The 11,632-nt window shown below is 36.7% G+C and overlaps 1 protein-coding gene across 1 annotated transcript; it reads left to right on the forward strand.

Annotated features, from left to right (window-relative positions):
* The first annotated feature begins 8,593 nt into the window (after positions 1-8,593).
* Positions 8,594-11,130, forward strand: LOC137953113 (small ribosomal subunit protein uS19-like). Its single transcript, XM_068800342.1, has 4 exons — positions 8,594-8,831; positions 8,920-8,977; positions 9,996-10,130; positions 10,801-11,130. Exons 1-4 carry the CDS (start codon positions 8,695-8,697, stop codon positions 10,912-10,914), a joined length of 444 nt encoding a protein of 147 aa, XP_068656443.1. The 5' UTR covers positions 8,594-8,694; the 3' UTR covers positions 10,915-11,130.
* Positions 11,131-11,632: the final 502 nt, after the last annotated feature.

Consider the following 11,632-nt stretch of genomic DNA (forward strand, 5'->3'; position numbering starts at 1 on the left):
ATCTCCCTAGTTTCATGGTCAACATTTGTTCGTGTACTTGTATTCATTGTTGTTAACCAGAATTGGCCACTCTTCCAACTTGACATTAAGAATGCCTTCTTGTATAACAATTTAGCAGAAGAGGTTTATATAGCGCAACCTCCTAGGTAGGTTGCTCAAGGGGAGATAGAAAAGGTATGCAAACTGAAAAAGGTAATTTAAGGACATAAACAAACCCTAGGACATGGCATGAGAAATTTAGCTAAGTGGTAATGTCCTTCGGTTTCTCAGGGAGCCATTGTGACCATCCATTATTTGTCATGAAAAGGTCATTTGGGATTTTAGTCCTTATATGCATTGATGATATTATTTTATCTGATAGTGATGTGTAAGGTGTTGAAGAGGTAAAGCAGAAACTGGCTAAATATTTCTAGACTAAAGATTTGGGCTCCCTGAAATACTTCCTTGGGGTAGAAGTCACTAGAAGTAGAGCTGGCATTGTGTTAACCCAAAGAAAATATGTTACAAACATGCTATAGGAGTATGGTCTACTGGGTGCAAAGCCTTTAGAGAAACCCATAGAAGTTGGAAATGACCTTCATGATGATCACAATGAAGAACTTAAAAGACAAAATTCTATTTCATAGACTAGTTGGAAAGTTGATCTATGCCACTGTCACAAGACCGGATATATTATTCTCAGTTAGTGTGGGAAGCCAGTTCATGGAACACCCACATAAAGTTCATTTAGAGGTTGCTCAAAGAATATTGAGATATTTAAAGGGGTCACCTGGAAAGGGATTGTTCCTTAACCTCATAATCATGTGAAAATAAAATTTTTCTAAGAAGTTGACTATGTTGTTCCAAGCTTGACAGGAAGTCTACTACTAGATACTGTTTCTTTGTGGGGGCAAAACCTAGTAACCTAGAAAAGCAAGAAATTGAATGTAGTGGCCCAGTCTAGTACTGAAGCTGAGTACAAAGCTATGGCTTGTACAGTTAGTATGCTGAAATAGGTGAGATCAGTTCTTCAAGAACTGAGTGCACAAATTTGATGTGCTGATGATGGTGTATTGTGACAACTGGGCTGTCATTTTAATTACTAGCAACCTTGTATTGCATGAGAGGACCAATCACATTGAAGAGGACTCCCATTTGTCTAAGATATAATGATGAAAAAGGAAGTTGATACTCTTTATGTTTGGTCATGTGAACAAGTCGGTGATGTCTTCACTAAAGCTTTGGGTAGACGTGAGTTTCGACATTTTTTAATAAGCTGGGACTACTAGGTATATATCTTCCAACTTGAAAGAGAGTGTTAAATATAATGTAAAGGGTAGTTTAGACATTTTGTGTACTCTGGTCATATCAAGGAGAGTACCAGTAATTTCTATAGACCATTTTTCACAACTTTTGGATATGTATCATTGGAGATATAAGGTGTACTTGTATGAGGGGTAGAGAAACCTTTTCCTCTCAGCTCTCTCTTGTGAATAAAGAAGGAAAGGGGGCTTGTGCTTTTCCCCTAATCCAGAGCTGTACACTCTTCTCCAAACTTTCGCTTTCTTCTTCTCTTAATCTCTTCTCACTCTCAACTCTCTTTTCTTCAATATTTGCAGGGCATCGTTTGTTTTGATAAATCAATTTCTGTGCAACTGTTTTTTTCTTGTACTTTTTCATTAAATTGTCTTATAGGTTTGATAAAAATTTCATAAGAGTATCGGTTATTAACAATATAACCAACCTCCCTCATCATCTGCTAGCATTTTTATGCTTATCACTTCTTCCTTTAATGATTCAAATGGATTGTTGTCGGAAATGAAGAACTGAAAGAAAGCCATATGAATTGGCTTAGTAGCTCCAGAGTAGCTCTCTGTCAGCGCCGAAAGTCCATCTGTGCTGGTTGAGAGTGATGTACTCCAAAAGTTGGTCAGATTAACTTCAATCTCCTTCTCTTCAAGTTGCTCATTCACAGTTAAAACAGTAATAGAATGCTAAGATAATCTTACAAACACACCCACCTGCTAGAAAATCAGAGAAAATGAGATAAGCTCATAGATGTTTACAGGATGTAAGCTTCATATAGAAGGAGAGACGAGAATCATACACGTCAAGTTTTAGCTTCACCATAGTTTAACAGTATAATTTAGCATAACTGACAAAATTTTGGTTGGGTCACATAAACATAATCATCTGAGCTGGGTGGCATAGTAGCTAACCCGTGACTATTTCAATCTGAACAACACCATAGTGGCAGCTGGACCATAAAACTGTGGAATTTATGGCCAAGGACATCATGGATCAACCACAGTTTACAACATCAAAACTCATGCCTCCCAAAAAGTATCATAGTTCAACTGTCCTATGGTCCAATCAATTACCTTATATCACACTTGAATCATCTCACACAAGTTAATCGTTAATACTTTGTTATCATTCCCACATGCAGGTAGATCATACTTAAAGCTAACATGAAAAGTTGTCTGAGCAATTGGCTCAAAGCGATGACCGATATCTCTAAACATGAGGTCGTACATGCAAGGCTCATGGGCATCTTCTGTGTCTTTCGCTTTTTTTCTTTGATTTTTTGTTTTTAATGACAAAAAGAAAGAAGAAAATAACTTCAGATGAAAATGTGAGCAACATAAACGTAAATAATCTACTAGGTTCCATTAAGATCGCAATTTCAATCACAAAATTCTATTTACGTAAATTTCCTAGGATAATGCTCATCTAGGAACCAGGAAGTTTTTTTTTTTTTTAATTTATTTATAGTGTGTGTGAATTTTACTGAGAGAAAGGAGAGGATTTACAAAGGAGGGCACCACGCTCTCAAACAGGACTGTTTGCTTACCACAGAACAACATTGGCTTACCACATCAATATCAAACTTATATATGTTAGCATGTGGATAGTTCTTGCTCAGCTCTTCAATTACAGGGGCTATCGTCCTACCTGTAAAATATGATCAAATAGAAAATAAGAACACAAATTCCTTCAGATAGTACTGAGATAAATGCATGGACTGCCTTTTTCCAGTTGCAATAAGACAACCTCATATTATAGTCACAATATCTTTTTATTCTATTTGTTTCTCATAAATAGGACTTGTACTAATCATAGAAATCTAAAGATCTCTTCAAGATCAGATGCAATGAATATCTTCCAGTCAAGGTCACAGAATGATATTGTGAGGCAATCAAACTCTGAAGAGATCACAAAACTAAAAGATCATTCCAAAAAGAGTCACAGGATTCTTATACTGTATCTGTTGTTTTTGTCTGAAAAAGTTGAGGTTTTAGGTGGTGGAAGGCGAGACAAGTGAGAAAGAGAGAAAAGGAGAGGAGAGAGATTGAGAAAAGCTCCAAAAGTCATGCATGACCCCCAGCTCTATTTAATGAATAAGGTTTGAGCAAAATTACAAGAATACCCCTATACATACAATAATGCTTATTCTCCTTATACCTCCCAAACTATGTATCCTATGTACATGAAAATTAAACCATAGACATAATTCAATGCATAGAACAAGCTTATATATAGAAATAAAAATATAGGAGTGAAATGACCAAAATACCCCTGAACATATCTTCTAACACTATCTCGAGGTCAAACCTCCAAACAATGTCTGAAAAGAGAAAATACCCAAAGAAAAAGTGCTAAAACTCAAAACTAATGAATTCAGATAGAAATAGTCCAGCCCTGCTAGTTTGGGAGAAAGGTCAAGGGAGGCTTCAAGGAGTTGCTTAAAAAACAGAGTCAACATTCAGAAGAATAATCAAAGAAACCTTACCAGACAGAAATAGTCTTCAAAACTCCCCCATGGTGTTAAGTTCATCTTCAATAACACCAAAGTTTCCTTTTTGTCATTAAGAGCAAGATCTTAACCTCTGTCACCAAACATTAAGCAACCAGAACTACCATACCAGAGTGCAAGTAATCCACCTCAAATATTTATCTGACAGTTGGTTCCAATAAATTGCCAGTGGAGAGCAATTTAGAGTGTTCAAAATTTTACCAGAGATTGTACCTTTTTCCTAATTGAAATTAGAAAGCTATTGTCCATATACACTCTTTTGTGTGTTAAGACAAACACCATTCATTGGCATGGTTATTAGATTGCACAAGGGATTTAATCTACATCTGCTTATTTTTTTAGCATACTAGTGAAAGTAATAGTTTTTTTAGATAACCTGAAATTCACATTATATCCTTGTCTGCATTACTTCTTGCATAAAGTAACAGCCAAAAAACTTTTCATAAAGAAAAAGAGTACTGTGAAATATGAATACAAGCCAAGAGTGCAGTCAGACAACAACACAAAATAAGAATACATCAACGGAAAGCAAATCAGCAAAAAACATAAAAGACAGTAAAACTACAAAAAGAGCAAAAGGAAGACAATTGGAAACTTTGGTCCAAATCTCCATTATGTGAACACCCTCAGTTTTTTCTCTAAATTATTACTTCACTATAAAAATATTTTTGAAAAGACAACTTTTCTAGACTTACGGAACATTGAATATCTATTTCAACCTGAACTCAGGACTTCACTCTAGAAACCCCCATGGGCAATGGGGTCATTGAATCAATAACCCAATCCACAAAGCTGGGAATATCTTAAAACAACAAAGGAAAAAAAACTGTCACCAATAAAAATTAGTTTTTAGCCATTCAAGATTTCAGCCAACATGAACAGGCATCGTAATGCCCAGCTGCTAAACCAGTGCCAACCACCACAATCTTCAATTAAATTTAATGACTATGTAAATCAGATTTAATGTCTCAAAATTGAATATACCTGCTCTGCCACATCATTTCCAATAAAACCTGCATGAATACCATTATTACATCTGGTAACATGTTGTCAGATGGCCAAAAATGACATATAAGTGTTTGCTGATGGATAACCAGAAAATCGCTGTTACAGCAAAAATTCCAACATTTGTTTTTAATTAATGTTGAACTTTTTCCTTGGTGAGACTTGAACCCATTACTTCACACAGAAACTCCCCTCCCACAAGGCCACAGAGCCAGAGAATCCACTCAAATTCCAATTGTTTTGAAAGACAGATATTTCATTAGAGGATGGTAGGACCTTTATATGTCGAAGGCGATTCTCAAGTTGTCATCAATTGATGTAAGAAGACATGCAAACCTCCTTGGTGCCATTGGGATCTTTTTGATGATATATGTACTTTAATTTCTCAATTACAATGTATGTGGAATCATATTCCTAGATCTGCTAATAACTTAGAGGATACTTAGGCTAAACTTGGTGTTTTTCTCCAACATCTTGTTGTAGAGGAAGGTCCTGATTAGCAAGGTTTGTATTCTTTCTCTCAGTAATATATTCACACCTTTTTCTCAAAAAAAGATATTTCATTAAAGCTGAAAAGGCAAAGAAAATGACTCGAACCAGAAGGAAAAAGAAAAAGTGGAAAAACAACTAGAAAATAAGAGGTAAAAAACCCAAAAGACTCCAAACATTTTAATTTATGCTGCCTCAGATCACTCAAAGAAAAACACATGATGGATGACAAATTTGTTTATTTCATAATACAGTGAAAAGATTCAACACAAGAGCTCCTTCAGAATGACCTCTCAAAATTGAGTATATTTTCCTAACAGATTGCAGATCATTGTTTAAATCGTGGTTTTTCTGTTAGTAAGTTTAAGTTCCCATATGTCTTTGCATTACATTACTTTTTGCATCCAGAGGTAACTGGTTCCACAACCTTTGGACCATCGTATCTATGTGAAATAAAAATTATACGTAATAGAGAGGGCCTTCTCAAACAATGGGATACAGAATTGGGATCTGGGAATTTTTGTTTTAAAAGCAGATGAGAAGTTTATTAAAGAAAGAGAGGAGTACAAGGGGCACCCCTACACAGGGGCTAACCCCAGAATACAAAAGGAAGACCAAAAATAGAAACAAAATCAAAATTACAACCACTTACACAAGCTAATTACCTAATCAATGAATGACCATGTGAGAAAGCAAGGTCTCTTCCTTGCACAAACTATCAACAATAGCATTAGCAGATCTTAGGTTGTGAAAACAAGTGATGTTTGGGGAGACATAGATGTTGAAAAATTCTTCAACCTGAGGCCACAGGCGATCAACTCCCTTATTGCACCAGCTACTTATGGATGATGAGTTCTCTACATCACTAGCAGAAGTTGGAAGTAAGCCTTCACTAATCTCAAACTGCTAAGCAAAGCATGGATTTTGGCAGCGAGCAAGTCAACAATATTAAGAGGCCCTGCATGTGAGAGAAAAGACCAAGGTGGTCCAGAAAGAGCTAAAAAAACAATGACTTGCAGGTTTGCCATAACAACGATGTCACATTCTAGTCCTTTTTTTTTTTTAACATAATTGTGGTTAGTGGCTGAGAAGAGAGTAGGGAAACCATACATTCAATAAAATTGAAACAGTTTCAAGCACGACTTTCTACCCACGTCTAAAAATGTAATTTCTAGCGAGTGACTTATCCCCATTTTCCAATCTCAACAAAGGTTTGGTGCTTACATAGAAACCTGAAAAAATCCAAAGCAAGAGAAGACGGAGCAATGTAGAGAGACAACACCAATCCCTAAAAGAAAACAAATGCGACAAATAACCTGATGAACTTGTCAAGATAATCAGTAACAACTGACTGTCAGAAAGGTCCCATGGCTGCAGAGCCCTTCCCTTGACAACCAAAGCTGTTTGTTGGCCATCTCTCTTCTCCTATCTCCATATAAACAGGAAAATTCCCCCACATTGTGGCTCAGGTTGTTGTGGGCAGCTAGAATCTGGCAACAGAAAATCCAGCACTAAAGAGGACCTCATAAGTTTTATCAAAGAATTCTCGCTTGTTTAGTTCCAGCTTCTAAGAAAGTCAGCGGATGAAGGAAATGGTAAAAGTTCATTTGAAGATTGCATACCAGAAAAATGTTGCTGAGTGCTGATACATTTTTGGAGAATAATTTTTTTATTTTTAAATGTACCAATTAACCATTCTCTGAAATCAAATTACACTCCTTGAGATGGAACCAGTAACCCAGCCCTGTGCACCTCATGGTCATGGGGCACGCTAATGTGTAATTAAGCAACTAATCCACTACTCTACAATATATTAAAATATATAAATAAAACCATGAAAGTTAATGATAAAATAAATGTCACTTACAATTTCCAATTTTGAAGGTACAAAATAGAATGATTCACAAATCTAGTACATAAAATAGAATAAAACAGCTAACTAAGGCTAAAACTTACGTTTTTATATACATTGAGCTCCAGAATTTACTTGAAAAAAATGTATCAGATATTACCTGTGTGAATGAGAGCAGAGCACTCACAATGAGAGAAGAGCCCTCAATACTTAGGGGACAGAGCAAACGCTGTTACTAGTTGCAAATGTACGAGTTGAATCCCCTTCCGATGTGTATGTTGCAATTATCCATGGTGCTACCACAAATGCAAGCACCGCTGCTTTAGTTAAATGATGAATCAAGAGAGAGACTGAAAGAATATATGTTCATTCATGTGTAAGGAACATTTTTTTTAAAGAAAAGTGTTATCATATCATGTGAAATAAACTAAACATAAACCAGACAATCCTAGCTACAATCTCTTGAAATTAGACAGAAATTAAATCTGAATGCAACTTCATTACCAATCCTTTGGAAATAACAAAAGGTTAACAGACTTTGGAGAGCTCAAGATTTTTTTTTTTTTTTAAATGGCTGGAAAACTCAAGATTATGTACAGAATCGGGAGCACATCCATCCATTTTGGCACTTTAAATGCCAACAAAGTCTGAATTCTATAAGAATGGGTACATGCAAATTCTAGCATAAATGGGAAGAACAGTAGAAAGAGAAGTTTCAGCATAGAAGGCCTAATTTCGTGACCTTTCCAAATTTTAATGATCCTAAAAACCTTAGTCCCAGTTATTTATCTGGAAGACGGAGTATAAGAGTCAAAAACAAATATTGCCAATATTTTTAGGTGTATGAGTTGAATTAACATGCAATCACTTTCCCTCCGTGGAGCATAAAGAATCCATCTGACACAAATCATTTCGATACACAAGATTACGATTTTAAGGAGAAAAAATGTTGCACTTCCTTGCGTAAGAGTTGTAAGGTAAGGTCCAAGTTGGCAGAGATTTTTTGGCGGCAGCAAAGAACAAAAATAAAACAAAAAAAGTTCCCCTTTCATGCTTGAAAGTTTGATAAAAGAAGAAAAACTAACCATTTCTAGAGAGAGATTTCTCCTCCACACCTAAGAAAAAATAAAACGAGAAAAGAACAGCGTGCATAGAGACGAGAGAGAAGGAACAAAAACTAGAAGAAGCGAGAGCAAGGAAAGAGATGAATATGGAAGAGGAAGTAGCTTACGGAAGTTGGATTGGGGTGGTGGGGGGAACTTCGCATCCAGCTCGCCGACAGATGCTCGCTGGCGGAAGAGGAAGCCTCTCGCGGGAAGTGGAAGTCTGGTTTCTTTCCCGTTTCTCTTTGGTGGCAGTTTCGTAATAAAACAAAATTGGAACTCTCTTTAAAAGGATCCGTACGATCACATTTCTAATGATCGAACAGCTCTAATGCGATGAATTGGTTTAATTCATTTCAAGTCCCTTATCATATCGTCTTCTATCTTCCTCTTCGCTCCGAAAACCCTAGAGCTCTCACAGTCTCATTCAGCTGCGAAGTGTGACCGCTATGGAAGCCGATGGAGGAGCTCAGCCCAAAAGGAGAACGTTTAAGAAGTTCTCTTTTAGAGGAGTAGATCTCGATCAGCTCCTAGACATGGGAACTGACGAGCTTGTTAAGCTGTTCACCGCACGGGCACGCAGAAGGTAGGTAGTCGTGTTTGATCTTGGGATTGGCGCGTTTTCTTTCTTTTTATGTCGTTTTATTTGTCATTGTGGTTCCTGTGTGGCCCAGGTTTCAGCGTGGTCTGAAGAGGAAGCCTATGGCTCTTATTAAGAAGCTCCGAAAGGCTGTAAGTTTCTTCCTGTATGCTATATTATACTCCATCAGGATTGGGTTCTATCCTTGAAATTGCAGAACTTTTTAGGACGTTCTCTTTGAACCATCGTGTGAGTCGGTACATTGTTTTTTTCCGTAGATTTCTATGCATTTTGTCAGTTTTCTGTTTCCGATTGTAATTTGTAAGTAACCGGAGAAGTAATGGATGACATAGGATACAGGAGTCACTGAAACTCGCATTGTTAGCATTTTTGTATCTCTAAAGATAACAATTTGGGTTCATGTCATTTTCTTGTTAGAGGGTGCACTTTCTGAGTAAAGCTCTGCAAACCTAAGCACTTACCGGTGATTATATACCACAAGAATGATTCGCTAGTTATATGCGAGATGTGATGGGAAAAATTCTTCAACTGAAAACGTCATCTCGAATAGCAAAATTAAGATTTGGGTGCTCTATTAAATGCTTATTCTTGAGTGGCATCCTTTCTTATTTTAATGGAGTCAGGACTTTCAACCGCAGCTCATCATTTGACTGCAATTTTTCTATCATGGTTGTGCTTCTCATTTATGTGCATGGAATTGAATGACAACAGAAGCGCGAAGCTAGTGATGAGAAAAGTTCTTCAACTGAAAACTTCATCTCGAATAACAAAATTAAGGTTTGGGTGCTTTATTAAATGCTTATTCTTGAGTGGTATCCTTTCTTTTTTCAATGGAGTCAGGACTGTTTCAACCGCACCTCATCATTTAACTGCAATTTTTCTATCATGGTTGTGCTTGTCATTTATGTGCATGGAATTGAATGACAACAGAAACACGAAGCTAGTGATGAGAAAAGTTCTTCAACTGAAAACTTCATCTCGAATAACAAAATTAAGATTTGGATGCTTTATTAAATGCTTATTCTTGAGTGGTATCCTTTCTTATTTCAATGGAGTCAGGACTGTTTCAACTGCAGCTCATCATTTAACTGCAATTTTTCTATCATGGTTGTGTTTCTCATTTATGTGCATGGAATTGAATGACAACAGAAGCGCGAAGCTCCTCCTGGTGAAAAGCCTGAACCAGTAAGGACTCATTTGCGGAACATGATCATTGTCCCAGAAATGATTGGAAGCATTGTTGGTGTTTACAATGGCAAGACCTTTAATCAGGTGGAGATCAAGGTACGTTCCACTCTCCCCATTCTCTATTTATCTCTGGTCGTCCATCGTGGAACATTTGCCTGTAAAATTTGTTTGTTGCATTGCTCCACCTTTGAACTGGATTCTGCCATTTTTTCAGTGTAGTTGCTCCTATTAACATCTGCTATCTGCTGTGGAGCATTCCTGATATGCTGTTGACTCTCTTCTTTTTTTTCTTTTCTGGGATGTTGTGTTTTGCACTGGTAATACTTGACTGGAGGCTTAAATTCTTTGCAACATTGTGCCCATTTTACCACCAGCATGATCGTTAACTACTGAATTATTAGTTTTATGAACATTCATACCTATGTTTAAACTATAAACAAATAATGTTTCTCCCCATCTTTGGTGGAATCTACCCAATCATTTTTTCCAGGTTGTCTGTTGCTGGGTGGAGCTTGTTTTCCACCTGACATAAAAAACCATTGTAGAGGCTTTATTTACTATGTTTTCAGGAAAAGAAAAAAGAAAAAAAGCTCATTAACTATTCCAGTAGAATGAGCCTTAGCTTCTTACCAATGCAAAAATTAGATGGCAGGTGACTTTAGTTTGGCGTTTTGTTTGATTGCAAGAGGTGACTTTAGTTAGTGTTGCTATTTATGTTTGTGTTGATTTCTTTTCTTTCTTTCTGTTTTATTTTTATTTTTTGCAGCCAGAAATGATTGGTCACTACCTGGCTGAATTCTCTATCTCGTATAAGCCTGTGAAGCATGGAAGGCCTGGTATTGGTGCCACCCACTCTTCCAGGTTTATTCCTCTCAAGTGAGTGCGATTTGTTGCAGCAATTGTAGGAAAATTTGTTCTTGTCACCCTTTTGAGGAAGTGGTATGAATTTTCAATTTTTAGTTTTGGAATTATATATTACTCACGAATTATTGTAGAGGTAAAACTTTATCAGTAATTTTTTTGGATCGAAAGAATATCCCAGTGAGAGATTTTCTTTATTTAGCTGCCAGATCATGGTTTGGTTGGGTTTGGTTGATTGATTGACGTCTTTGAGCGAAGCAAAGCCAAAAAAAAAAACTGTTTCTGGGAGAGCCAAGATTGGCCGATTGAGCAAATTCTGAGTCGCTAAAATGTTTCAAAATGAAATCAGAACTATTTTAGCGTTGTTTGAAATGACTACAACTGCTTAGTTTTGGGGGAAGAACTTTGGTTCTTAATCTATTGTCCAAATTGAAGTAACAAATGGAGCAACAAGGATAATAGATAGGTCGCTAGTTGTTTCAGATTTTCAGGAACTGGGGAATAAAAGGAGAAAGTTGATCGATGTGTAGCAGACAAATTCTCTTCTCTTAGTGTTCCTCACTGGTTATTCTCCTTTTATTCTCAGTTCTTCCGTCTCTGATCGTCTCCTTTTAGTTTTACAGAACTAGAAGAGTTACTGCCCACATTTATTTTCTTATCTTATAATGTACTTGAGCGGGTTAAGGTAAACACGATCTACCATTTTTAAGAGTCACGTCCCCGATCAGCTTCAAAAA

Source organism: Aristolochia californica, unplaced genomic scaffold, assembly GCF_029961685.1.
Source record: "Aristolochia californica isolate CCGP_79_NKW_82.1479 unplaced genomic scaffold, dmAriCali1.0.hap1 SCAF_16, whole genome shotgun sequence".
Taxonomy (NCBI): domain Eukaryota; kingdom Viridiplantae; phylum Streptophyta; class Magnoliopsida; order Piperales; family Aristolochiaceae; genus Aristolochia; species Aristolochia californica.